The following is a 26,812-nucleotide window of genomic DNA, read 5'->3' as shown; positions in this document are numbered from 1 at the left end:
CTTCCGCCGAGCCCCGGGAGGCGGAGCCGGGCGGCGGCGGCGGCGGCGCGGAGCAGGTGAGGCCGGGGCCGGTGCGGGGCCCCCGGCCACCCTCGCAGGTGAGCGACAACGCCTGAGACCGGGAGCCGGGCTGGGATTGGCACTGTGTGGAGCGTCCTGGGGGAGTGCGGCCGGGATCGGGGCCGGGGCTCGGCGCCGCCCGGAACGGGCTTCGTGGCGGGGTTGAGCAGGGGCGAAACTATCGCCTGTCGCCGCCCAGGATTAATCCGGAACCCCCACACACACTCCTCGGTCTGGGGGTCCCCACCCTTGGCCACCCCCCTCTCCCGGGATGATCCGTGTCCAGTAGGCACCGAGCTCCACATCCTCCCAGCTGCGCCTGTTGCGTTTGTTGGGATTGGGGACCCCGGGACTGCCAACGCCTCCGGTCGCGGGGAACTGGATGTGCAGGGCTGGGAGTCTCAGCCAGAACGGATTGTGCGCGTTGTCCTCAGGGGCCATCATCGGCCCCTATCATTCCATCTTCTCGTGGGCTTTCCACGACCTTTTTGCCTCTGAGATGTGGACCCTGGAGTGGGGCTGCACCAGCCCTCCGAGCAGGACATGTTTTTTTATGTAGGTGTGGGGCTTCTGGCACAGGAGGGGAGAGCAAGGGGGAGGGGAGAGTGTCCCCAGAGTCACCAATCACCCCATGGAGTAGCTGGGAAGCAGCACCTGAATGTCCCTAGTGCTCTGTCCTCCCACTGTCATGATGGCAGCTGCCAGTGTGGCTGGTTCCTGGCACAGGCTGTTTCTTGGTCTCCCTGGAGACTCCCATGGGAGCTGCTCTGGACTTCTGCTGCAGCCTCTGGGGAAGCAGTAGGATCCTGGGAGCAGGGAGATGCTGCATGCCCCCGTGATGGGGTCCTGGCACAGCAGGGCAAAGTTCAAGTGTATGTTGAATAAGGTAGAGAGGAGGTAGCAAGGAAGCTTTCATTAGGGCCAGAGCAGACTGGTTTGGGCTTTAATGGGGAGATGCTGCCCTGCGACTGCTGTGGTTTGCCTGCCACCTGGTACATGTCCCTGTCCTGTGCCACCTCTGGAGGAGGACACACTCTCTGCTGAGCTCTGTGCTGGCTGAGGAGCCAGGGACACCTGGAATGTGCCCTGGAGGCTTTTTCACCCTGTCCCCAGCACTTGATACCTCACTACCAAGGGAATGTTCACCTCTTCCTGCCCCTCTAGCAGGTCGCCAGGCAGGATCTCACTGCTGAGGACCCCTCACTCTGCTGAGGGCAGGGCCCGCTGCCTCCACAATGGCAAGATGGCTGCCCCGCTCCACTGACCTGACCCGCTTCTGCCAGAAGCTCAACCGGGTGAAGACCCTGGAGGACGACATGATGGAGACATCCTTTAACAGATGCCTTTCCACCATTGACTTGACGCTGCTGGGCATCGGGGGCATGGTGGGCTCCGGGCTGTACGTCCTCACAGGCACCGTGGCCAAGGAGATTGCTGGCCCTGCCGTCATCGTCTCCTTCATCATTGCTGGCTTTGCCTCACTCCTGGCTGCTCTCTGCTATGCCGAGTTTGGAGCCCGCGTGCCCAAGACAGGCTCTGCCTACATGTTCACCTACGTGTCTGTGGGTGAAATCTGGGCTTTCCTTATCGGCTGGAATGTGCTGCTGGAGTACATGATCGGAGGGGCCGCAGTGGCCAGGGCCTGGAGTGGCTATCTGGACTCCATCTTTAATCACAAGATCAAGAACTTCACCGAGACCCACGTGGGTGCCTGGCAGGTGCCGTTCCTGGCCCGCTATCCAGACTTCCTGGCAGCTGCCATCCTGCTGGTAGCTACCGCCTTCATCTCCTTCGGGGCCAAGGTGTCCTCCTGGCTCAACCATGTCTTCTCGGCCATCAGCATGGGCGTCATCCTCTTCATCCTCATTATGGGCTTTGTCCTTGCACAGCCCAAGAACTGGAGCACCCAGGAGGGTGGCTTTGCCCCATATGGGCTGTCGGGCATCATGGCTGGCACAGCCACCTGCTTCTATGCCTTTGTGGGCTTTGACGTCATCGCAGCCTCCAGCGAAGAGGCCAGGAACCCGCAGAGGGCTGTCCCCAGGGCCATTGCTTTCTCCTTGGGGCTGGCCACCGGTGCCTATATCCTGGTGTCAGTTGTGCTGACGCTGATGGTGCCCTGGCACACGCTGGACCCTGACTCTGCCCTGGCTGATGCGTTCTACAGGAGGGGCTACACCTGGGCAGGGTTTCTGGTGGCTGCTGGCTCCATCTGTGGTGAGTAGAGGCAGTGGTGGGAGGGAGCTGCCCACCCTCCTGCCTTGGGGGCTGGGAACAATCTCAGGTTTGGGTTTGGGTCTGATGAGGTCTTCCTTCTTCTACTCATCCCTCAGCAATGAACACAGTTCTATTGAGCAACCTCTTCTCCCTGCCACGCATTGTCTACGCCATGGCCGAGGATGGGCTCTTCTTTCAGGTCTTCTCCCGAGTGCACCCCCGCACACAGGTGCCCGTGGTCGGCATCATGGTCTTCGGGCTGCTTATGGCCCTGCTGGCCCTCATCTTTGACCTAGAGGCCCTGGTGCAGTTCCTGTCCATAGGCACTCTGCTGGCCTACACCTTCGTGGCTGCCAGCATCATTGTCCTGCGCTTCCAGCAGCAGAAGGGGGATGTCCCCGCACCGGGGCCCAGCAGCCAGCCCAGCGCTGAGCCCCGTGAGGGCCCATCTGGGGGCGAGCTGAAGGAGTACGAGTCCTTCTCTGACAAGCTGCACCTGGTGGACAGGGACAAGAGCAAAGAGCAGCGGGAGCCGGGGCAGCTGAAGGCAGCTTTTGAGCCCTACCTGGAGTTCCTCAGCGACTTCTACCCAGGTGAGGTGGTCACGGTAGGTGTGGTGACCTTGATGGTGTCTGCCATCTGCCTCTGCTCTATCTTAGTGTTTGGCAACACCCACCTCCACCTGCCCACCTGGAGCTACTCCCTGCTGCTGGTCCTCTTCAGTCTGGGCTTCCTGCTCAGCCTCCTCCTCATCTGGGCACATGAGCAGCAGCACAGCACCCAGACCTTCCAGGTATGCCAGGGCCCAGGCAGGAAATCCCTCTGCAGGGGTGAGGGGAGGTGGGAGCAGCTCTGATGGACCTGCAGGGCTCCCAGACACAGCACTTTGTTGAAAGCACCAGAGCTGCTGAAGAAGGAGGAGGGAGGAGAGGAGGAAGAGGGTGTTTGTGGACACTGTATGGGGAGTGTTGGTGCCACTGCTGTTACTCTGTGTGGCCACCGGTCCCCAGGAGAGGACATCCCAGCAGTTCTGTGTCCATCACATGGGATGGATCCCAGGGATTGCTCCTGTCCACCTTGGGCTCCCTTCTGTGCATCCCCACAACTCCTCTGCTCCTCTCCTGCCTCAGCTCCTTATTTTGGCTGCCCTTCAGCTATGTCATGGAGCCCATTTTCAGCCTCCAAACCACTTCTATGCCTCATGTGCTCCCCCTCTCCTGTTTTCAGCCCACCTGAGCCCTGATGTAGTCAGTGCAGCTTCATAACACAGTGGTGATACCACTTCCCTGCTATGCCCCTGTTCTGGCTCCTCTAGAAGGACCACGTTGGCTCAGAATCACGCCAGGAGCTTATGTGGTCCTCGTGATGATGCCTGTGCCCACCTTGCCAGCCTGGCTCCCAGCTCCTGGCTCCATTGTTCCTTTTCCTTTAAAAAACTGCCGCTTCTAAAAATCCCAAGGTGACAGTCCCTTTGTCTCACACATTTGCCAGTGCTGTCTTTTGTCCCTGTAATTTTAAAGATTGAAAATGTGGTCCTGCAGGTCTCACCCCTGCCAGCTCCTTTTCTCCTGCAGATCCCCCTGGTACCTCTCTCCCCAGCACTGAGCATCATCCTCAACATCTACCTGATGCTGAAGCTCAGTTACATGACATGGCTCCGCTTCGCTGTCTGGCTGCTCTTGGGTGAGTGATCCATCCCATGGCTGCTCTGGGGAGGGGGAACAGGGTTTGTCTTGGTACTCTCCAGCTCCTTTGGCAGTTCCTCTCCCCCATTTATGGGTCTGTAAAGCGTATCCTGCCCCCTTCTGCCTCTGGTTCCCCTTTGGAGATGCAAGGTGAGGTCTCCCAGCATCTCCTGAGCCTCTCTGTTTCCCAGATTGTTTCAGCTTGTTCCTGTTAAAAGTTCAGATCCTCCTTAAAGCCCTGGGCCAGAACCACCCCCTACTCCTGAGGCAGCTCCCTGTGGCTCAGGAAGTCCTTCCCTTTCCCAGGGACTGAGGGTGCTCTCCTTGCTCTTAACATGCTTATAACCTTGGGCAGGACACTTTTCCTCCTGCATGCAGCTCAGCTAAGCCCCCGTGGTGCTTTAGCTTTTTGCTCTGCTGGCTTACTGGCCACATCCGTGCCACATTCCGCTGTGGTGCCAGCCATGATGGTGCCAGCAGCCAGGCTGTGCTAGAGCACCTGCTGTCCCTGTCCCCGCTGCAGGCTTACTCGTCTATTTTGGCTACGGCATCTGGCACAGCAAGGAGAACCTGCGGGAGCCACGAGCCCAGCGTGTCAGTGCCCGCTACGTGGTGTTCCCGGGTGGCAGCCTGGAGGAGAGGGTGCAAGCAGTCCAGCCCGGCTGCCAGCCTGCCACCGGGCTGCCAGACACCGACAGCGAGGACTGCAAGAGATGACACCCCTGGCAATGGGGGCACCTGGAGATGGGAATGTTGGAATCTCCTCCCGCAGTGAGGCGAGAGCCCCACCCCCCTCCTCCTGGTCCCTCTGACTGCAGAGCCACTGGGGCTGCCCTGGGTGTGGGGCTCCACCTGGAGAGGATGAAGGTGCTCACTCTTCCCCACACGCTTCTGACAGATTATGGAGGGGCCGGCTTCCTCCCTCCCCTCCCCTGCACTCAAGAGCTGGGTCTCAGCCCAGTGCCTGCCCTGCTCATGAGGAGCTGTGTTCTTGTTCACCTCTCCCTGAGCACACCCTGGCACTGTGCGGTACATCTCCTGTCTGCCAGCACATCTGTGCAGCTGGGCATGCAGAGGTTCCCCAGGGACCAGGACAGGCAGCCCCATTGCTGTCCATGCCAACTCTCATCCTGAGTGCAGCCCCCCTGCCTCCTGCAGAGTCCCCTTGTGAAGGAGGCAGGGGCCAGTCATGCATCTCCACAGGCACCCTGACATCCCTATGCCCAGGGCTGCTCTCCTCAAAGGCTGGGGCTGAGGGAGCTGAGGGGCAGCTGGAGACATGACATGTAGAAGGGATATGGCCAGAGTGGGTGGCTGGGAAGGCACCCCAGGAAAGCCAGTGGAGGCTGGCACAGCAAAAGCCCAGCTGCATCTTCCCAGCCGCTGGAATTGGCTGTCTGAGGAGCAGACTGGGGGCCATGCCCACAGGAAGACAATGCCATGGCCAGGCTCTTGCCCCAGTCCTGAGCAGGGTATGGGTGCTCAGGACCTCAGGTACATTGCCTTGTCCCTGGGGGTCCCCAGTGGCATCCCTGGGCTGGTCTGCCTGGAGCCAGCTCCCTACTTCTCCTGCACCCCAGCAGCACCACCTGCCCCATCATGGGGACTCAACCCTCATGACGCCACTTCCAGGCTCTCTGGGACTTGGGACAGGCTCACAAGGTGCTTTTTCAGTATTGCCCCCCTCCCCAGCAATCATCCCCTTACTTTGGGGTCACCCCAGCTGCATGGATGCCATAGCGGGTCCCCAGCAGCACTGCTGCAGCCACCCCTGGATGTTTTGCCCACGAGCCCATGGTCAGTCAAGTGTGAGGCTGCCAACTTGACAGGCCTTGCAGCATGGACACCCTGCTCCATCCTCATCCTCTGCATGCTGTGAGGAGCTGGGGACTGTGGGCAAGCTGTTCCATTACTTCTTGCTGGCCAGTCCCGGGGGACCCTCAGTAGGATACGCTGGCTCTGGTGAACCCCTCTGTCTGCCAGCGCTGCTCCGTGTCCCACCTCGTCCCTGCCTAGCTGCCACCAGCGCTGTGGCCCCGCTTGGCACCTCTGTGTCGTGGCTTGTGAGCAACAGGCTGATTTGGTCATCCTCATAAACACTGTTTCTGCCGTGGCTCTGACTGGTTGTGATCTCTGTGTCCCCAAGACTCAAAGTGGAAAGCACTCCCCTGTGGATGCTCAGGAAAGCCCCCACAGAAAGTGGGGAAAGGGAGGGTGCCTACTGCCCCCCTGCTGCCACTGGGGTTCTAGTCACGAGGACAAGCTCCAGCCAGACCCACAGATACCAGGATCCCACAGGGCTGGGGTAGGCTGGGACAAATATCCTGATATTGACCCAGACAGGACTGAACCCCGCTGTGAGCAGTGATGACAGTGCTGGGTCAGCACCAGGGCAGGGTTACTAAAGCTGCCCAAGGTTATGAGCCAAAGGATGTGAGAACTGGTGCAATTAATAGGAATTATTTATAATGCACAGTCACCCCCATCCCCACACTGTTGTTCTCTATCTAGGGAAATGTCCTTCGTGAGATAACAGTCCTTTTTCATTAAAAAGCAGGTGTTCAACAGGCACCCAGGGAGGCACAGGCTGAACCCTCCTTAGTGACTCAGCTTTAATCTCGGTAATAAAGCCATTGTCAACAGGACAAAGGCGAGTAAAAAGATCCACAGGGACAGAGGAGGAAAAGGGAGCCCAGTGCAGAGCAGGGGAAGGGCAGGAAAGTCCTCACAGAAGGGGATGGGCAGAGGGTGATTTTTATGTTCCCCTGTGGAGGAAAGTCAATGGCAGTCACATGTCTCAGCTCTCCTAGCAGGGGTCTCAATCAGCCTTTTAAGCTGCAAAAGACCAAAGAGTTATTGAATGAGCCTTGTAACCATTGATATTTATTCTATTTAAAAACATTCATTTCTAAAAATGCATAGAAATCCCAGTTAGGCTGTGGCACACAAAGCACAAGGTCCTCCCCAGCAGAGCAGAAGGTGCCGGGGATGCAGCCAGCAGGGTATTAAAGGATTGGAGTGTAATTCTCTGGCACCTGGAAGGCCAGTGGGGCCTCCCAAGCACACCTGTGCAGTTTTTTTTAAATAGGATTACAAAATTGGTTGTTTCATGTGTCATACGCTATCCTACAGCAGTAACATGCACTGCACAGAACATGTATTAATTGATTTTTTATTGACTACTCATTAATGTACACAGAAGAAGAGGGGGATGGCAGCAGCCACTAGCACCCAGACAGCCCTTCTACAGGAATTTGTTCCTGAAAATTGTATCAGTAGAGAAAAGAAATGCAAACTAATCAGCAAAGATGGCTTTATGCAACAGGCTTTAAGATGGCAGCCTGTTGTAAGAGAAAACACTGGCTGCCCAATCCATACCCTCAATTCCAAACAGATGTAAAATGAAACCATTCCCATGTGCAGCTCCCAGAACCCTGTTTCATGGAGCTCCAGGAGCAGCTACTTGCTGCTTCCCTGTGGCTGACCATACACCTGTTTTCCAGAACAGTATCCTTCTCCAAATTAGTTTAAAAATATACATAATGTCCTCTATTTTCTGGGAGCCATGGCAATGATGTAGTCAGGCTGCAGGAAATCAATCTCTTTGTAGAGCTGCAGGGCGGTATGTGGGTCAGTGCTGGCGTGGGCAGTGCTAGGACTCCAGGAATAGGGAAGGGCTTTATGGGCCATGGGGCAGGAGCAGCTCTGGCACACATGCTCTGGGCTGGATTAAGAGGGTTAACGTGAGTCCTGGATGATAATCCCCACAGATAGCATGGGAGTGGACAGGCAGCAGCCAGGGCTGGCTGAGCCTCTCCAGTGATGCTGCTGGACTGGGAGAGTAGCTGGCAGGGCAATGCTGGTTTGTTGTGCCCTGGGAGGACAGTTCCCATAAGGCAGGTGCAGCAGGACAAGGAGAAATGCAAATCCAGAGGGGAATAAAAATGGCATTTGTACTAGAGAGAAAATCAATGTTGGGGCTGCCACCTTAAAGGGGTTTAAATGGCAGTGAGTAACTGAGCCTGTGGACTTTAGCCCCAGGTGCAAGTCAGGGGTGCTCCAAGGATGGATACAAGGACTGAGCCAGTGATGATTTTGGAGGCTTCAGGGCACAGGATCGCTGCTGCAGCCCATGCAGCCCCGGGGATGGCACCAGTGGGAGGTGCAGCGATCTCTGGGCTGTAGGAGCTCTTACACAAATCACTGGGTAGTGGAACCCACAGGGATTGCTGGGCTCTTGCTTGGGAAAGCACAGGGGAGCAGGACTTGCAGATGCACAGTTTAATAACTGGAATAAGCAGCTGCTTGCAAAGCTGAGCCTTGTCTATGCTGGAGGGAGGAAAAGGCGAGCCCCAAGCACTGGAAGGGGGTGGTGGGTTGCACCCAGGAGAGAGCAGCTCCACGTCCTAATTAAATCACTTCCCAGCCTCATGTTCCTAAATGATCCCTCCCTCCCTCCCACCACCTTCCACCCCCCACCCCTCCCCCTCCCCTCCCAGCTCTGAAAGCAGCAAGATGAACTGCAGGGCTCGGGGAGGCTGGCTGTAAGTAATCCTCTCATTAACCTGCCCTGCTCCCCTCCTCCCGCAGACACAGCCCGAGGATGAGGTAAGCACCACGCATCATTCCAGGATGCCAGCAGTGGTGTATCTGCTCCTACCACCAGCAGGGGAATGGCAGAGCATTAAAAGATGGCACAGAGCAAGTGGTCTTGTTGCCCCCTTGTCCCTGCACGATGTGCTGGTGGTCAGGCAGACAGGTCCCCAGGTCATTCCAGAAGTGTTTGTGCTGTGTCTCAGCAGTCCCACAGCCACAACTCTTCCCTGTCTCAGCACTTTCCGAGGAGCTGTGCAAGTGAGGGCACAAACGCTGTGGCCCCATCCCTGTGGCAGAGGCTCCATCCAACACCAGATGCATCCGCTGCATCTGCTTTGAGGGCAAGAGAGGAAATGGCCATTTCCCCACATGTAAGCCACCACAGACACAAAACTGCAGCTACTGGCCTCAATCATCTTAGCAGTTTTTTCCAACATTACACATTCTATAAAAGGAGAATAAATCTTCCCCATATGCACAGGAGGCATGGAATGAAGCAGTGGAGTGAAACTGCCATGAGGAAGATTTAGGCAGGAAACCAGAAACGTTTCCTGAGGCAATGACAGCTTGGCCTGAGGTTGTGAAACATCTATCAGATGCTGGCAGGAAGGAACTGCAGCAAGTGGCTCCTCTGGAGCCAGGATGGCTGATTTCTCATTACCCCACACCTCTCTTGCTAGGCTGGAAGCATTCTAGAGCAGCCAATCCTTGCTGGAACAAGAGCCAATGCACCTCTGGGCATGGCAGTGCACTTGACTTGCAAAGCTGAGCCTAAAGGAGATGAAAGTGCTCAAGAAAAATACTTGGAAAACACAAAACCCCCTTTTCTATGTGGGGGTAGCAGATGGAGCCACGCTGGAGGCTCCACTGCCCAGCCCTGCCTCCAAAGTTAGAAGCTGCTACAGCAAGAACTTTGGGATCATCTCTGTAACTTACACCAGAGAAGTTCCACATGGAATCAGGCAGTGAGCTTCCCTGGAGCAGTAATGCTCATTTTCCAGAAACAGGCAGCTGGAGCAGCCCCAGAGCACTGCAGCAAAACAAGCTGGCAGATCCTTCTGAAAGGTGACAGGGGACAGTCAAGGCTTCAAAAGGCCACTGAGCAAAGTGAGAGCTACTCAAGAATTCTGGGAAAATACCATTAGTGGCGATCATTGTGGATTTGTGTAACCTCTGTGCTCTGACTCAGAGAGGACCTGAAAAGAGGCAGCAGAGCTGGTGTACTGTAACACCTTCATGAGGCATCCAACTGCTATCTGGCACTTTTGCAAAGAAAACAAAAAGGAACAATATGGAATTGACACTTGGACACACAAAAAAAAAAAAAGGTTCAGTACTAGAATCATTGAATCCCTTGTGAACAGGGATTCAACAAGTCAGGCGAATTATTTCCAAGATTGGTTTCCAACAGAGACAGAACACAAGTGAGTTTGAGGAAAGAGGAACAGTGATTCCAGCAGGGGATATGAGCAGGTAAATTTGGAGTAACTGGTATTTCAGTTTAACAGAACTACAGTTCTCAGAGTAAGTCCCTACATATTAATTCCTCACAACCTTTGGCAGCAGCTGCCAAAGCACAGCAAATCCCTCCAACTTCCCACACAATCCTCCAGGCCAGCTCCAGCTGCCTGCTCCCTCTACTCCCGGCAGTCCTTCAGGAAGGCAAATCCCATGTGGGCACAAGACAGGCTTGTGCTCAGTGTCCCTCGGCCACCCCATCAAACTCAGGACAACGGGATGCTCCAGGTCCCTATCCCAGTGACACTGCCCAGTAGAACACTGCTGGCTCACCTGGTGTGTTTAGGGTCCCAAATGGTTTGTTGATAGGTTTGTTGAGCCTAAAGTCACACAGCTCTGACTCTAGTGACAAACAAATTAATGTGTCAAAACATGGGCAAGTGGATCTTCTCCAGCTGGTGAATAAGGACAGACTCGGACTGTACTCTTTCACAGGATTTTAATTTGCATCTCTTGTTTGGAGAGTGCAGGAAAGGCTAGGGGCAAAGGACATAACAGAAGCAATAAACGGTAAAAAATATTTTAAAATATAAACACTTACACTGATTTAAACCAAGCCCTACAAAGCTTCTGTGTTCAATACACAAAGTTTTCATCTGGAGACTGAGGGAGTGTCAGGATGGTTCTGATGTTTTTAGAGACAGCCCAAATTTAAAGACTGCAGCCCGTATCTATAAATGGTATTTGCAAATGGTTTGGAAAGACAGTCCTGAGACAAAAGCACAGGCTTGATTTATTAGACACATAACTATAAAATGATTTGCACATTTATAGGGCAGACCCCACTAGTAAATAATATAATTCTTTTCAAATAAAGAAGATAAACTTTATAGAATCACAGAATCTTTTAAGTTGGAAAAAACCTCTAAGAGTATTAACCCAGCACTGTCAACTCACCACTAACCACCAACATGTGGTCTCTTTCAGCCTCAGAGCCTGGAAGAACTGGTTTTTATTTTGGCAAGTAAAATTTTAGTAGAATAAAAACAATATATAGACTATAAAACTATATCTGTATTGATTTATGAATCAAAAATTAAACCATTCAGAACATTCATTATAGTAATTTTGACTTAAAAAGGAAAAAAACTAGAAACACAGAAATGAAAACATCTGTGATATGTCCATAGATACTGGATGATTTTTCCCTCTTAATTCCAAGGCCCATGTGATCCTAGGTCATAGATGACTCTTGGACAGGCACAGGCACAAGGCCAACAGCACATCAGCTTCATGTGAGCTTTCACAGTTTAAGAACAGGAGTGAAAACAATTCCCTGCTCCAAGCCTTTGGCCGAGGCAGCTGCCCTTGGCTATGGAAATGGTTCCAGCTGATTCTAAGTTTAATCCAATGTTTTCTGCTATAGCCTTTCCAAAAATCTCCCCTAAGAAAAAATACATTAAACCAAACAGCTTAAGAGTTAAAAGGAAGCTTGGGTTGGTTCATGTACTTCTCTGCAATGTCTGTGTTACCTCTAGGTGATTAAAACTACATCTTTTTCTACTTCATTTACCACAAGCCCAAAGCAGAAGCTGCCAGACAGTGAAGCATCTGAGGTTCTTTGACCTCGTGTTGCCAAGACAGCAAAGAGGGACTGAAAGTCCAATCACTGTGACAAAGCCAGGGGCTGTTTTCTCTCCTGTGAGCCAAAGAAGGCCACTGAAGACATGAAGGATGTTCAAGAAGGAGGCTGTAGTGGGTGAGATGTGTGAGGACCGAGGATTGTAAAGCAGTGGACGTTGAATTTTGCATGAGAGACACCACCCAGGGAAAACATGGATCTGGCACAAAGCATTTCAGAAATATTTACAATTAAACAGAAGCATGGCCACGACCTTGTGATTATACAAAAGATACTACAAAATCAAATTATTTTCTCTACCCACGGATATTAGAGTCAGGAAAATTAACTGGAAGGGACCTCAGAGAACTATTCCAGACAAAATAAACTTAACAAAAAAGTTTATCATCAAAAATGAGTAGGAAAGACTGTACTCTTTTATGGTCCAAAATACACATTTCCAAGATGCTGTGCCTGCTGAAAGCAGCTTCAGGTGGAAGTACCAGACATGAATGTACAGAAGATTCATAATTTCTTCCTAAACATATTAATTTTAAAATATTAATTTAAAACAGAAGATTCATAATTTCTTCCTAAAAATATTAATTTAAAAATGTGGAGTACTCCAGGGGAGATGACATAGTGGAAAATTCTTTCTAAGGTGTACTGACCCATTTGCACATCCCATCCTCCCACCTGCATCCAGGGAAGGAGACAATTCTGGTTCCTGAGCACTTCCAAGCAGTCTGCTGGCAAATTCCCTCTGCTGGCCAACATCATATCTCATGTGGTGAGCCCTGGGCTCTGGTAGGGCCCCAAAGCTCCAGCAGGGCAGGCTGGAATGGGTCCTTGATGTATCCTTGATGTAAAGCTTGGGTTGCTCCAGCATCCAGAGGAATTACATCATTGTCATCAGCCAGAAAGAAAAATTGTCTGTCCCTTGGTCGGGAACTGGTCTGTACTGCTTTAGCACAGGCTGGGAGAGCTGGGGGTGCTCACCTGGAGAAGAAAAGGCTCCAGGGAGAGCTCAGAGCCTCTTCAGGTGCCTAAAGGAGCTCCAGGGGAGCTGGAGAGGGGCTGGGGACTAGGGCTGGAGGGACAGGACACAGGGAACGGCTTCCACTGCCAGAGGGCAGGGATGGATGGGATATTGGGAATTAGGAATTGTTCCCTGGGAGGGTGGGCAGGCCCTGGCACAGGGTGCTCAGAGCAGCTGTGGCTGCCCCTGGATCCCTGGCAGTGCCCAAGGCCAGGTCGGACACTGGGGCTGGAGCAACCTGGGATAGTGGAAAGTGTCCCTGCCATGGCAGGGGTGGAGTGGAAGGGCTTTACGGCCTCTTCCAACCCAAACCACTCTGGGATGCTGGTTACGGGGAGAGCCCGCGGCTGGAGGCGGCGGAGTCCCGCCCAGCTGTCTGGCAGGCCCCGCAGCCGCTGTAACCTCGTCACGGTCACTGCGACGCACCCGCGGCCCGGTGCCGGAACTGCGGGCCCAGCCCGGCCAGAGGACTCCCCTGCCCCCACCTGCCGCCATGGCAACGGGGCGGGGCGGGGCTGCGGGAGGGGTGGGGCAGCGCCGGGGAGCGCGGGCAGGGCTGGGCGTGCTGTGACTGCTGCCGCCGGCCCCGGGGCCGCTTTCCCTCTCCTGGCAGCCTTTCCCTCCTGGTGCCGCTATCCTCACCGTGCCCCGCTTTGCCCTCCTGGTGCCGCTATCCTCACCGTGCCCCCCTTTGCCCTCCTGGTGCCGCTAACCCCCCCCCCCGTGCCCCCCTTTGCCCTTAGTGCCGCTAACCCCCCCCATGCCCTCCTTTCCCCTCGGTGCCATCATGCCGGGCCCACGCTGCGGGTCCCTGCTCGACTACAAGACTGCCAAGTTCTCGCTGACGCGGAACCGGCGGGTGGGGCTTCTGCACCGGCTGCTGCAGCTGAGCTCCCTTGGTTACCTGCTGGGGTAGGGACCCTGCTGGCCGCTCCCCGCTGGGGTAGGGTCATCCCTCCAGCCCTCGGGCCCGGCCGGGGGTCCCTCAGAGCCCCCCGCACCTCCGCAGGTGGGTGCTGCTGCTGCGGAAGGGGTACCAGGAGCGCGACACAGCCCCGCGTGTCGCCGTGATCACGAAGGTGAAGGGGGCGGCGGTCGCCGAGGCCGCGGACCGGCGGCTCTGGGACGCTGCGGATCTCACCTGGTCCCCGCAGGTAGGGCCGGGCCCCGGGCGGGGACAGGGATGTCACACATACAGTCAGTCATCTTGACAAGAGGATGCCGCGGGTACCGCTGTCCCAAAGCCCTGGCAAGTCTATTAGTGCCTGTTCCGCCCATGGTGTCACAGGTCATCTCCTTGGACTCACTCTGGTGTCAGCTGCCCTTTGACAGCACCTTCTTGCTTCCCAGGGAGAAAATGTGCTTTTCCTGGTGACCCATTTCATTGCCACAGTCCAGCAAGTCCAAGGCACCTGTGCCGAGGTGAGTGAATTGACCTGCCCCAGCCCAGCCTCACGGGGGTTAGATGGAGCCAGTGGTTCTGCTGCTCAATGGAACCCAGTGGAAGACCAGATAAAAGGGAAAAATGGATTTATATTCCCAACAAACCCAATTCCCCTCACACTCACTGGATAATGGTGCTCCCCAGCACATCTGCACTAACTTACACTGTTATACCTTCATTAGCCAAGATGTGTATGCATGTGCTCTACCAGAACTGTTTCTGGTGGCCAGGACAGGGGACATGGTGCCTCTCCAGCTCTGAACTCTTTGTGTGGTGGCACTGTATGACCATTCCAGGCTTTCTGCTGCCCTTGAACAAGGGGATGCCTTGACACACAATCCATGGATACCTGTGTCATGTTTCCTTGATAACTCCCTGCTGCAGTAGTAGTGTCCATCTTAGTGTCCTATTTTTAGGAGGAACACAGCACAAGGTCTAAATGGTTTTTCATATACACTTAATTGTATATGTTCTCTGGGAGAACTCTTCTCTATAAGGCTGGAGTCAGGCCAGCTCCTCTGCTGAGCTCTCACAGGCTGAACCCAGCTCAGCAGATGGGAGCAAATGTCCTTTAAGCTGAACTGCTGCTGGCACTTTGTACCTAAGTCAAGCACCAATTGTCCTAATGGTCCCTTCAGCTCCTGCTGTGGCCAAATGCTGCAGAGGAGGAGAAACACTGGGTTTGGGTTGGTGAAAATGGCACCAATGACCCATCTTTAAAATGCTGAGAACTCCTAAAGTCCCAACATGGAGGAAGACAAGTGATGTAGGGCATTTTAGGGTTCTCACAGGCGGCCACAGGCACCTCTAGTTGCTGGGTTTGCAGTGTGCAAGCCAAGGACACACAGAGCTGAGGATTTCATTCTGTTCCAGAGCTGGGGTGTGTGGGTGCCTGTCCCAGCCTACACCCCATGCTGGTCTCCAGGAGTTCCTCAGTTCCTGGCACTGGAGCTGTAGATGACATTCATATTTGGAAAGCTTTGAATATTTAGCAGTGGCAGCTTTTGGCTTTACAGGGAGTTTGAACTGCCTTAATGTTCTTGATGACTAGAGTATTTGATGCTGGCAGATGAATTTGTCTGTGGCCAGAGGCAGCATCAAACATGAGCCGAGGAGTTTCAGCAGCTGTACATGCACTTAAGTCTTTTCATCTTTTATCTCTTTATGTTCCTTTTCAGACTACCAAGTTCCCTCCTTCCCATGCCTTCTCTTCCTCCCCTAAATAACCCATTCCCTAAACACCTGGTGCAATCCCTAGATATTCTCCTGCATTACATAATGACTCCAGACCCCTAGGAGACCCTACCCAGCCCAAAGATACTGCTCCTCTCAGATCATGTTGGTGGGTTTTACATCTGAATGAATGGCTGAGGCTGTCCTGGGGCAGCCCAGGGAAGGCCTGAACAGACCCCCACTTCTGACCACATAGCTGAGGATTCCCCTCCTTCATTTGGGCCTCTGTGCCCTCAGAGCTTGGGGAGTGGGTTTCTGATGAGCTGGTGATTCCTGTCATGGCTTGGGGTAGCTGTGGGGGAGTGTTAGTGGTGTTTCCCCAACTATGACCATCTTTCTGTGTTTAAATAAGAGGTTTTTACTGTTCCTGACAATCAGGGAGGTCCAGAGTAAGGGTGAAGCTTTCTCTGTCTCTTGTAAAACTTGTGTCATGCTGGATTTAGGGTCTACTAAGCTCTCCCCCAGGGAATTCATCATGGTACTTTACAAGGTGCTTAATGGGCTCAGTCATTAGGGCCCTCCTGAATCCATCTGTGCAGGTTCCCAGTTCCATCTGGAAGGTCTGAGGAAGCAGGAGCAGCAGTGCAACAATGGGGAGAATGACAGCATGGCCTCAGGTAGCTGCACAGCACAGTGACCGCACTTCTCTCTGTCCCTCCCAGAGCCCCTCTGTCCTTGACGGGATGTGCACAGAAGATGCAGATTGTCCCATGGGAAACCCTGTGGTTCATGGCAATGGTACTGGGTGTTTTGCTAAAGAAACAAAATCCTGGAACGGTTTGGGTTAAAAAGCTCATCCTGTTCCATCCCCTTCCATGGGCAGGGACACCTTCTACTATCCCAGGTTGCTCCCAGCCCCAATGTCCAACCTGGCCTTGGGCACTGCCAGGGATCCAGGGGCAGCCACAGCTGCTCTGGGCACCCTGTGCCAGGGTCTGCCCACCCTCCTAGGGAACAATTCCTCCCCAGTATCCCATCTAAACCTGCCTGTGCCCCGGGACACCCTTCCCTGTGTCCTGTCTCTCCAGGCCCTTGTCCCAAGTCCTTCTCCAGCTCTCTTGGAGCCCCTTTAGGCAATGGAAGTGGCTCTAATGTCGCTCCAAAGTCTTCAGGAAATCAACCCCAACTCTCTCAGCCTGTCTTATAGTATCTTGTTTCTAGGGATAAAAACTGGGAAATGTTTGATGTTCAATGCCACCCATTCCACCTGTGAGATCTATGGCTGGTGTCCTGTGGAGAATAGCACCCTGCCCAGGTAATCACACATGAGGAGACAGCAGATATTGGGAGCTTTGGCTCTCTCCCTCTGTGTTACCAGGAGTCTGACCACACATTCCCAAGCGGCAACCAGGCTCTGGGAGACCTCTGACATTGACTTTATAGTCAGTTAAACTCAGAGGGCATCACCCAAGAGCAGGAGTTGGGATTGCAGGAGAGACTGCAGAGCTTGGGAAATGGGGCCTTGGCCACTGTGCAAGATTTGACTTTGTTGGTGGTTGTTTTCTAGGAAACCTCTTCTGGCTGAGGCAGAGAATTTCACTCTTTTTATAAAAAATACTGTCCACTTCACCAAATTTAACTTCTCCAAGTAAGTACAGTACTTCCCAGCTGGGCTGAGCATGCAGCCTGGTCCAGCCTTGGCACTGAGCCAGTCAGGGGGCTGAGGAGCTGAAGCACTCATGGAACCAGTGGCACCCAGGGCAGGTGGTGCTGGGGCAGTTAGGGCAGGACAGGTGTTGAGGTGAATACAGGTCACTTCAGCTGTGCTGGGCATGCAGCTCTAAGAGCAGAGATGGGGACACCTCAGAGAGAGGGACTGGTGTCCATCTGCCCATGTAGAGCACTGCAGAGAGCCAGACAAGGCCAGCCATTCCCAAACTCTCATTTGGAAGTGAAACTAGTATTTTTGTTTTTTAGTCCTTGCAAAGTGGTTTCACAGAAGGCAAGTAAAGAGCTGCACTGGCCCCACAGTCCCAGGCACACTGACTGTGCTGCCTTACCATGGTAGGAGATATGGCATTAACTGTCCCTGCTGTTACCTGCAGCAGTGACCAGAGCTGGGTGCTAGGAAGAAACAAAGGAGCACAAAGAGATGGAAGGGAAGGCCATGGCACATGTTATAGAGGATAACTCCATGTGAGATTCCTTTGGGCTGGTTTTTCTCCACCCTCTTCCATCTGAGGCTTTAGGCAAGGCATTGACTGTCCTCCTACTGATGCAGGAGCACTGGCGAGCCCAATCCCATGAGAGGGTCCCCTTTGCAGTCCCACAGCTGGGCTCCATGACTCCCACACCCCTGCCCCCCCTCTCTCCTGTCTCAGGTGCAACACTTTACAAACCAGTGACCCCAGCTATTTCAAGAGCTGCACATATGATCCAGTCTTCAACCCCTCCTGCCCTGTGTTCCGTGTCCGTGACATGGTGGAGGCAGCTGGAGAGAACTTTGGAGACCTCGCACTGCTGGTACTTGTTTTTTTATATAACTATGGAAGGCAATTCAAAATTCCCCAAGGATGTGAGCAAGAAGCAGAGGACTGACCTGAAATGCTAAGGGAATATGTGATCTGAGAATATCTGAACAGTTAATGACTCGTCTAATCTGATTCCATGCTTCTCCTGGAATAAAATGTGTTTTACAGGGGGGAAGCATCAGAGTTCTTATCGAGTGGAACTGCGACCTGGACCACTTTGCTACCCAGTGCCAACCACAGTATTCCTTCAGCCTGCAGGACATGAGATACAATTTCAGGTGCGGATGCTGGGACAGTGGCCACACAGGCCTGTGGGATCAGCACATGGCAGATTTCAGTTCTGATGGATGCTCTAAAAGGAGCAGCAGTATGCCTCGGTCAGTTCACAGATGACACTGAGCTGGATGGGAGTGTGGATCAGCTGGAAGGCAGGAAGCCCTGCAGAGGGAACTGGACAGGCTGGATCTATTTGCTGAGGCTCAACAAGGTCAAGTGCCAGGTTCTGTCTTGGGGTCAGAACAATGCCATGGAATGTTCCAGGCTGGGGCAGAGTGTCTGGAAAACTGTAGGTAGAAAAGGACCTGAAGGTGAATGTGAACCCAGGTGCACCCAGGTGGGCAGGAAGGCCAAGGACACCTGGTCTGTGCTGGCACTGCTGGGGCACCTCCAGTCCTGGCAGATCTAGACCCCTCCTGACAGGAGAGACCTGGAGGGGCTGGAGCATGTTCAGGGCAGGGAATGGAGCTGGGAAGGGGCTGGAGCCCCAGGAGGGGCTGAGGGAGCTGGGAAAGGGGCTTAGCCTGGAGAAAAGGAGGCTCGGGGAGACCTTGTGGCTCTGCACAGCTCCTGCCAGGAGGGGACAGCTGGGCGGGTCGGGCTATGCTCCCAGGCCCAACAAGGAGCCTCATTGCAGGGAACAGCCTGAAGTTGCACTAAGGGAGTGTTTAGATTGCATGTTAGAAAAAATATTTTCACTGAAAGGTTTATCCAGCCCTGGTGCAGCTGCCCAGGGCAGTGGTGGAGTCCCTGTCCCTGGAGGGACTTAAAAGCTTTGTATATGTGGCAGCAGGGGACATGGGTTAGTGCTGGGTTAATTGGTTGGACTTAAAGATCTTAGAGACCTTTAAAGCATTGGGAAATGGTAAGTCAGGACAGGGCCTGTAAGTACGGGGTTGCTGTGGCAATTCCCACACTTTGTAGCTCTTTTGTGTTTGGAGCTGAGCAGGGCAGGGACCTGTGACTGTCCCCACCTGGGCTGGGCACACTGAGAGCTTTGTGCTCCCAGTGACCCAGACTGGGTGCTGAGGGGATGCTGATGCCCCACTGTTGGTGCCAGTGAGTCATCGCTGCACGTGTATGCCCATTTCCCAGCCTGGAGGACACCTAGGAACCCAGAGGCCCAGCAATCCTTTGGCACTGGCACCCTCTTCCCTCTCTGCCTTTCTGAGCCATCCCAATGTCTCCCACAGAACTGCCTCCTACTACTGGGGCTCGCAGCAGCAGCTCTACCGGAACCTGCTGAAGCTCTACGGGATCCGCTTTGACCTCTCCGTGCACGGCCAGGTACTGTGAGCTCCTTAGCCCCAGGGCTGACTCCTCCCACCACTGCTCCCACCCTGCCCCTGTGGTTTCTGCTACCTTCACTTCTCCCCACCTGGGTGAGCTCTTTACCTCTTCCCAGAGTTTTCTAAGCAGAGCAGAAGAAAACGGTCCCTCCTATTTGAAGAAAAACCTTTTGGTAATGCCCTGAGAAGGGAGATTTCCCTCTCTGAGGGTCTGACATAGGGGGCATGAAGTGTTCAGTAGGCAAGGTGAACTGGGCTTGCAGATGTCTCTCTCTGAGGGTGTTATGGTGGGAGCACCCTGACAAAGATCAACCTGAACTCTTCTGAACCTGGACAACGAATCCCTTCTTGATTAAAAGTACCCTCACGGGGAAAAGGTGTGGTGTGATAAAGGCTGGGCATGCCCCAGCCATGTGCACTGAGAGCTCAGAAACGCCCTGTGTCCTGGACTCATCCTCAGCACTGTGGGCAGGAAGTAAAGGGGGATTCTGCTTCTCTGCCCTGCTCAGGTGCAGTGCTGCACCTGCTCTGGTGTCCCCAACAACAGAAGGATTTGGAGCTGCTGGAGTGAGCCCAGAGGAGGCCACAGAGATGTTCCAAAGGCTGGAGCCCCTCTGCTCTGGAGCCAGGCTGGGAGAGCTGGGGGTGCTCACCTGGAGAGGAGAAGGCTCCATGGAGAGCTCAGAGCCCCTTGCAGGGCCTAAAGGGGCTCCAGGAGAGCTGGAGAGGGACTGGGGACAAGAGATGGAGGGATAGAACACAGGAAATGGCTTCTCAGGGTTAGATGGGATATTGGGAAGAAATCCTTCCCTCTGAGGGTGATGATGCCCAGGCACAGGTTGCCCACAGAAGCTGTGACTGCCCCATTCCTGGAAATGTCTAAGGCCAGGCAGGATGAGGCTTGGAGTACCCTGGGGTAGTGGAAGGCATCCCTGCCCATGGCAGAGGGTGGAATGAGATGAGCTTTAAGGTCTCTTCCAACCCAAACTATTCCATGTTTCCATGATTCTTGATGCTACTCTGTGCAGCGTCACTCACAAAGTCAGTGCTTAGCTTTCCAAAGCGGGAGCCTGTGCTGAGAGCACTTCCCACACTGAGAGATGTCCACAGCTGGTCTTTCATGCTCAGCAGTGCCCTTTGTACCTGAAGAAGGTGAAGCACACAGTGTAGGACACAGTGTACCACTTCTAGGCTGAGAGAGCAGGTCCAGGAGCTATGGAGCAGGAGAGAACAGCCGGAAGAGAAATCACCAGACTCATTTGGGAAGGGAGGGAGGGACACATCACATCAGGGTTGTGTTTGCTGGGATGTGGTTCCATAGGTGGACTCTACAGCAAGAGGGAAGTTCCTGATGTGCCTGCAGGAGCAGGTTGGTCACAGTAACCTCTGCTGCTTTCAGGTCATCAGGCACCTCAGTCCCTTCTTTGACAACCAAAGAGGGTTGGAGTCAGCACAACAGCATTTCCTACAAATCGGAATGGGAAAATATCCCTGGATCCTTCCAGCACCTCCCCCACAAGGCTCAGCCCACAACTTTCTCACCCCTCTGACCACTCTTCACTCTCTCTCTTTTCCCTCCACTGTTTCTCACCAGGCTGGGAAGTTCAGCATTGTTCCTACTGCCGTGAGCTTTGGCACCAGTATCGCCTTCTTTGGTGCTGTGAGTACTCCAGATACACTCTTCTCCTTCCATCCATGCCTTGGGATTTGCCACTTCTCAGTTGTTTCCCTGCCTGCCTGGGCACAAGGCTTCCTTAGTGGCAGCCATCACAGAGGGGAAATGGTCTGCCAGGGTGTCAGCTCAGGTTTCCCTGTGACCATTAGTAATGACCCCACTGGACTGGGCTCCTGAGTGCTAGCAGAGTCACGTCTCATAGTGGTCAGGTTTTTGTGTGGATCCTGGGAGAGAGCATCACTGGGATGCTGCTGGTAGGAGAGAGCAGCTTCTCTCTGCTTCTCCTCTGACTGAAAGGATACAGTGTCCTGTCACTTGGTGGGGCAGCCCCTTGTAGAGCCCTCCTATGGCTCTTTCCTTACAGCAGAGTAACAGGGAGGTCCTCCACCTGTGTCCCCCCTTTCCCCCCTGACATGCTCATCCCAGTCCATATGACTGTGAAGGTGCTGGAACAGCCCTCCCTGTCCATCCATTGCAGCCTGTGCAGCTCCTGGCACTGGGCTGGGTCAGAGAGGAGCCAGTGGAGCTGGCTGGAGGCAGGGCTGGCTCGCAGTCCCAGCAAATGCCCACCGCTGGCTGCAGGATTCAGGAGGAGCCAGGATGGAAGGCCAGGCATTCCTGTGGGAAAATTCCAGTCTTCAATGTTTGTCTGTCTCCAGGCTACAATGGTCTGTGACCTGGTTCTGCTCTACCTGGATGCAAAGGCTGACCTTTATTGGAAGGAGAAGTTTGAGGAGGTAAGGATAGGGCTGCATGGAAGAGAGGAGGTTTTGAAGTGAATAATTTTGGATTTAATGATTTTCTGCCCTTTGGTTAAAATTCAGTTCCCAAGATCAGGGAAAAACCTGGTGGAGCAGCTCTTAGTTTTCAACTTTTGCGCTTGGTTGCCAGTCCGAACTGGGAGAGGGATCCAGCTGGTGCCAGGAGTCACGGGAAGTTGCACCATGACCTCAGCTACTCTCAAAACATCTATTAGTGGGTCACCATGGAGACCTTCCCTGGAAAACTGACCCAGCTCTATGCTTTTCACCCTCTTACAAAGGGAATCTGCTGGGACTCCATGCAGAGAGGGGCCAGCTCTTCAGGGCACATCCTGATCTGTGGTTCATTGACAGGTTCATGTGCTAAGCATGATTGCATTGTGGGAATTCACTGCCATGGTGAATCAGGGAGTCACCGGGAGGCCCCTAAGACCAGGAGAGCTGGCAGCCCTGCCTCAGGTCATTTCCAGCTTTGTCTGGCCAAGTCTTAGGAGACTCTGAGGACTGAGATCCCCCATCTCCTGGTGAACTGTCCCAAAGCTGCACCATCCAGTGGTGGGGGGGAAACTTTCCTAATGCCTGATCTCGAATCCAGAGTGGGGTGGGGGTCCTGGACAGTGAATCTGGTTGCATGGAACCAAGCAGAGTAACCAAGGGCCACCTGGGCTGCCTCCATGCCTGTTGTACACTGATGTGCCCGTTCATTTTGCAGGCAAGGCCCCCTAAAGGTAAGCCTAAGGCCTCAGCTTAGGGACATCGGGAATGCTCCACCACAAACACCAGAGCCACCTGCAGGTAGATATGATGGGGACACGGCTGCAGCCCTGGTGGAGGTGGGCCAGTCCTGGCCAGGTGGGCACTGCTGGGGTTAGGGTCTGCCTTTCCTGCAGAAGCACTGGCAGCAGCAGCACTTCTTGGCTTCTGGAGCACAAAGCCATCCCAGGGGCAGCTCCTGGCGCTGACAGCCGGTGCCGGTGCCGGAGCAGAGCTGCCCACGGAGCTCCCCCAGAGGGTGCTGGGGAGCAGCTGCTCCGGCTCGGCATGAGAAGCTTAAAGCATTTTGCATTTTTCCGTGTTCCAATGATCATGGGCCTTGATTTCCCTTGAAAAACAGGGATGCAATGGAATAAAGCTGTTCTGGAAGCAGGAGGAGGTTTTGCTCTGTTTCTAGCCCTGGAGGAACTGTAAGATTGTGGAATGCTGCTCTCGCACCTCGTGGCACCCGTCCAGCTGGAATGGCTTCATGTGGGCCACCTGGATTCTCAGGGAGGGTTTAGGAGCTAAGTTTTAAGTTCCAGCCCTGGGTTGGTACTTCCTTAGGGGTGTGCAGTGGCTCCTGCACCCTGATTCCTGCCTCCTGCCAGGGCTGATGCTCAGCAAGGACAGACACAGCCCTAGGGTGAGCCGGAACGTTTCAGAGGTACTGACCCCTCCCTCCCACTTTTCCCAGGCTGTGTTAGCTGGTGCAAGGCAGGGATCAGCTGGGCTGTGCCTGGGTGCTGTTCTGGGGCCTCCACAAAGCTCAGAAACAGTGTCTGTGGGTTCGAGCACTGTTTAATGCTCCTTGCCAGGACCAGCTGTGTGAGGTGGAGGGATCATGCAGCATCACCCCATCTCGGTTGCCTGTCCCCCTGTGCCCCCGGGCTCCAGCCGGCCCCTCCCACCCTCCTGGAACTGCCGCAGGTAGAACTGTGCCGCTAGCTGCTTGGTCATAGTCCTCAGCACCAGAAAGGCAGCCACGATCTCGAGGAGGAGGAAGACCAGGAACAAGCTGTGCATGGGCACCTCCAGCGGTAGGTGGATGACCTGCCTGTCCGACAGCAGGAAGAGCAGGAGGGGCAGCTGGATCAAGAAGGAGAGGAGCAGGAACCCAGCCAGCTCAGGCACCTGCAGGATCAGAACCTGCTGAGATAGGGCAAGGAGGCAGTGGTGGGCTGGGGGGACCCTCTGTGCCCCTGGAGGCTCCTGCATCAGCCTCTGCTGGCCTTGGAACCTGGGGACCAGGGATGTCCCTGCTCCACTGAGCTGTGGTCAGATGCTGTCAAACCCCCCAGTGAAGGGACAGAGCAGGAGGGCAAATGGGTCCCCTTCATTCCCTCTCTCCAGGTCATGCCTTTACCCACTATTCTCTTCTAGGACAGCTCCAGGTAGACCTCCAGAGAAAGGACAGTGATGGACACATGCCTCCTAAGTGAGGGGATATCCAGCTCCCCCAGCTGGGCTGGGCCAGGGCAGGCAGTGCTTACCTTCTCCTGAAGGTTCCCCAGGTAGCCCAGGTAGAGGCGGGAGCCCTCAGCCAGTGAGAGGATGAGGAAGGCTGTGACCAGCAGGAACTGATAGTGCCAAGGCAGCAGGTAGTACTGTTATGGGGGCACAGCCTTGTCCAAGACCAGCTGTCCATGCCCAGTTTCCCTTTCCCTGGGCACCATTCCCTGCTCTCCATGCCCAGCTCCCTGTGCCCTCCTCCCCATACCCAGCTCTCCATGCTCTACCAGCTCTCACCATGCTGGTGCCCACCTCTGCCTACTCTTCCCCCCCATTTTGACCATCCTGCCTGGAAAGTTTATGATTTCCATCTCTAGCAGAGATGAGCAATCTTTTCTCATGGGGGTCAGGGCATTTTGGGGATCCATTAATTCTGAAGAGGCTCCTCTGTCCCCTGCCCCCTTTGTCCCCCACCCATGCCAAGGGAGACTTGGCAGGAGCAGCTCCCCCCATCCCTACATGCCCCATGGGATGGTACCTTCAGGTAAAGCATAATCCCCTCAGCCAGGCACCAGACTGGGAAGTAGTAGACATTGAAGTAGAGCATCACCTGGAGGGGCAGGCTGGACAGCACCTTGTGAGCTAGGCAGGACAGGCAGGGATGGGCAGGCTGCTCACCGGCCCCAGGGTCCCCCTGCCCAGAGGGACCCCCCTCACAGCTTGTGGAGGGGAGCAACAGACCCTGGGTCCCACAAGCAGCTGATTGCAGCAAACGTTCTTATTTTTGCTCCCCTCCCTGGTGGGTGGGTTCAGGGACCCTTTGGGTGCTGCTGCCTCAGAGGCACCCAGGTGCTTTGGCGATCTGCTGAGCAGGGCCATAGGTATGGACAGCCCCTGTTCCCAAGCCCCTTCTGCAAAGCCCCTGTGCCCATACCTGGCTGGGAGGTGGGGGCAGTGCCGCTGTCCCAAGTCTTGTTGTTGATGAAGAGGGAGCCACTGAAGGCCACCAAGCCCCAGCGCAGGCTGGGAGGCAGCGGGGTGGGCACAGCCATGGACAGCAGCTGAGCCCTGCTCAGCCCAGCCCGGCTCAGCCCGGATTAGCCAGGAGGGAATCAATGAGGTGACGGGCCAGGCTAATGCGCAGGGCCACACGGCCATTGGCTCCCTGGGGACAGGGCTGCTGATCTGGAGGGGGGATCTGGGGAAGGAGAATTCCCACCTTGGAACACCAAGCCCATGCAGGAATCACAAGGTGGAGTTGCAAGGAAATCACAAGTCACAGAGCATCTCCCCTCAACAGCATCTTTAGGGGGTGACAGCAGCTTGTACCTGTCACTGTGATTTGCAGCAACTGCAACCTCTCCCAGCTGGGCTCTATCAACATAAATACTGCTCAAAGACCCCTGACAGATGAGGATGCCTCATGAGAGGATGGTACTCTTCACCTGAAATACTTCTTCAAGTCCTCCAGGTTCATGGAGCATTTACCCATCACTGTGAGTTCCTCAAGCCCTATCCAGGCTCAGGGGTGCTAGAGGGCAGTGGGGGATGATGTATTAGGGGGTGGCTGAGCCAGAGGTGAATGGGAGGGAAAAGTTCTTCAGGAACTTCAAGTTTAAAATCACAGAATTATTAGGGTGGGAAAACCTAATATCATCTAATATCTAATATCATCAGGCCTAATTATTAGCCCAGCACTGCCAGGGTCACCACTAAACCATGTCCCCAAGTGCAACATCTACACATTTTTTGAACACTTCCAGGGATGGGGACTCCACCACTGCCCTGGGAAGCCTGTATAAGAGCAGGACAAACCTTTTCATGAAGAAATATTCCCCAATATCCACCCTGAGCCTGCCCTGGCCCAACCTGAGGCCATTCCCTCTCCTCCTGTCCCTGTTCCCTGGGAGCAGAGCCTGACCCCCCCGGCTGTCCCCTCCTGGCAGGAGCTGTGCAGAGCCACAAGGTCTCCCCGAGCCTCCTTTTCTCCAGGCTGAGCCCCTTCCCAGCTCCCTCAGCCTCTCCTGCGGCTCCAGCCCCTTCCCCAGCACTGTTGCCTTCTCTGGACACACTCTATAAGTGTCAGTCAGTTCTACCCAACAGATCTGGTGTCACCTCATGATCTTCAGCCTCCAACTCACCCCACAAGGTGCATCAGAGAAGCTGCCTCAAATAGTGGGAGCAAGAGCTTTAGATGAGGTCCTTAAGAGCCAGGAACTGTCAAGGAACACAAGAACCCAAAGAAAGAGATTCTTCTTTTCCTGGATAAAGCTAAAATGAAATTGCAGAGCTCACTGCCATATGCTGCAAAACCAAACCATCTGGGGATGAAAGCATGGTTAAACCAGCACCTGACTGGCTGAAGTTGTAGGATCACAGAATGGTTTGGGTTGCAAGAGACCTTAAAGCCTATTTCATCCCACCCCCTGCCATGGGCAGGGACAGTTTCCACTGTTCCAGGCTGCTCCAAGCCCCATCCATCCTGGCCTTGGACACGTCCAGGGATCCAGGGGCAGCTGCTGTGGGCACCCTGTGCCAGGGCCTCACCACCCTCACAGGGAAGAATTTCTTCACTATATCCCATCTACTTCCCAATATCCTAACCTGCCCTTGTCTCCAGTCCCTTTCCAGCTCTCCTGGAGCCCCTTTAGGCCCTGCAAGGGGCTCTGAGCTCTCCCTGGAGCCTTCTCCTCTCAAGTGAACACCCCCAGCTCTCCCAGCCTGGCTCCAGAGCAGAGGGGCTCCAGCCTTCAGAGGATCTCTGTGGCGTCCTCTGAACTCA

The 26,812-nt window shown here is 54.4% G+C and overlaps 3 protein-coding genes across 6 annotated transcripts; 2 read left to right on the top strand and 1 right to left on the bottom strand.

The window, feature by feature from the left end:
- SLC7A4 (solute carrier family 7 member 4) lies at positions 1-6,075 on the top strand. 4 transcript variants are annotated; one of them, XR_009488803.1, is made up of 5 exons: positions 1-98; positions 1,225-2,277; positions 2,394-3,070; positions 3,835-3,960; positions 4,486-4,626. XR_009488803.1 is itself a non-coding variant. In XM_059863277.1 (5 exons), exons 2-5 carry the CDS (start codon positions 1,296-1,298, stop codon positions 4,772-4,774), a joined length of 1,857 nt encoding a protein of 618 aa, XP_059719260.1. In that variant the 5' UTR covers positions 1-98; positions 1,225-1,295; the 3' UTR covers positions 4,775-6,075. The 4 variants fall into 4 exon arrangements, 3 of the variants coding, with proteins under 3 accessions (XP_059719260.1, XP_059719258.1, XP_059719259.1); XM_059863277.1 differs by having other exon boundaries at positions 2,394-2,870; positions 3,852-3,960; positions 4,486-6,075; XM_059863275.1 differs by having other exon boundaries at positions 3,852-3,960; positions 4,486-6,075.
- Positions 6,076-13,463: 7,388 nt separating this feature from the next.
- On the top strand, positions 13,464-22,551 carry P2RX6 (purinergic receptor P2X 6). Its single transcript, XM_059863847.1, is given in 14 exon segments — positions 13,464-13,588; positions 13,686-13,830; positions 14,027-14,098; positions 16,016-16,091; positions 16,515-16,608; positions 16,861-16,941; positions 17,675-17,816; positions 17,993-18,102; positions 19,294-19,387; positions 20,984-21,049; positions 21,724-21,801; positions 22,180-22,252; positions 22,255-22,284; positions 22,538-22,551. Coding segments are annotated over 14 exon segments (1,200 nt in total).
- An 879-nt stretch (positions 22,552-23,430) lies between these two features.
- LOC132336397 (transmembrane protein 17B-like) lies at positions 23,431-25,082 on the bottom strand. Its single transcript, XM_059863846.1, has 4 exons — positions 24,965-25,082; positions 24,569-24,672; positions 24,072-24,185; positions 23,431-23,727 (listed from the first exon to the last, which is right to left on the bottom strand). Exons 1-4 carry the CDS (start codon positions 25,080-25,082, stop codon positions 23,431-23,433), a joined length of 633 nt encoding a protein of 210 aa, XP_059719829.1.
- Between the last annotated feature and the right edge of the window lie 1,730 nt (positions 25,083-26,812).

Source organism: Haemorhous mexicanus, chromosome 19 (assembly GCF_027477595.1).
Source record: "Haemorhous mexicanus isolate bHaeMex1 chromosome 19, bHaeMex1.pri, whole genome shotgun sequence".
NCBI lineage: Eukaryota > Metazoa > Chordata > Aves > Passeriformes > Fringillidae > Haemorhous > Haemorhous mexicanus.
Note: the sequence above shows the minus strand (reverse complement) of the source record. Positions and strands in the feature narration are given on the sequence as shown.

What these genes read in the sequence shown, in the direction of transcription:
- SLC7A4 (XM_059863275.1), top strand. Translation starts at nt 1,296, where the DNA reads ATGGCAAGATGGCTGCCCCGCTCCACTGACCTGACCCGCTTCTGCCAG. An exon ending in GGCTGCTGGCTCCATCTGTG is followed by an intron (nt 2,278 to 2,393) that starts GTGAGTAGAGGC and finishes CTCATCCCTCAG; the next exon opens with CAATGAACACAGTTCTATTG. An exon ending in ACAGCACCCAGACCTTCCAG is followed by an intron (nt 3,071 to 3,851) that starts GTATGCCAGGGC and finishes TTTCTCCTGCAG; the next exon opens with ATCCCCCTGGTACCTCTCTC.
- LOC132336397 (XM_059863846.1), bottom strand. Translation starts at nt 25,082, where the DNA reads ATGGCTGTGCCCACCCCGCTGCCTCCCAGCCTGCGCTGGGGCTTGGTG. An exon ending in TGCCCCCACCTCCCAGCCAG is followed by an intron (nt 24,673 to 24,964) that starts GTATGGGCACAG and finishes TGTCCTGCCTAG; the next exon opens with CTCACAAGGTGCTGTCCAGC. An exon ending in TGGGGAACCTTCAGGAGAAG is followed by an intron (nt 23,728 to 24,071) that starts GTAAGCACTGCC and finishes CTATCTCAGCAG; the next exon opens with GTTCTGATCCTGCAGGTGCC.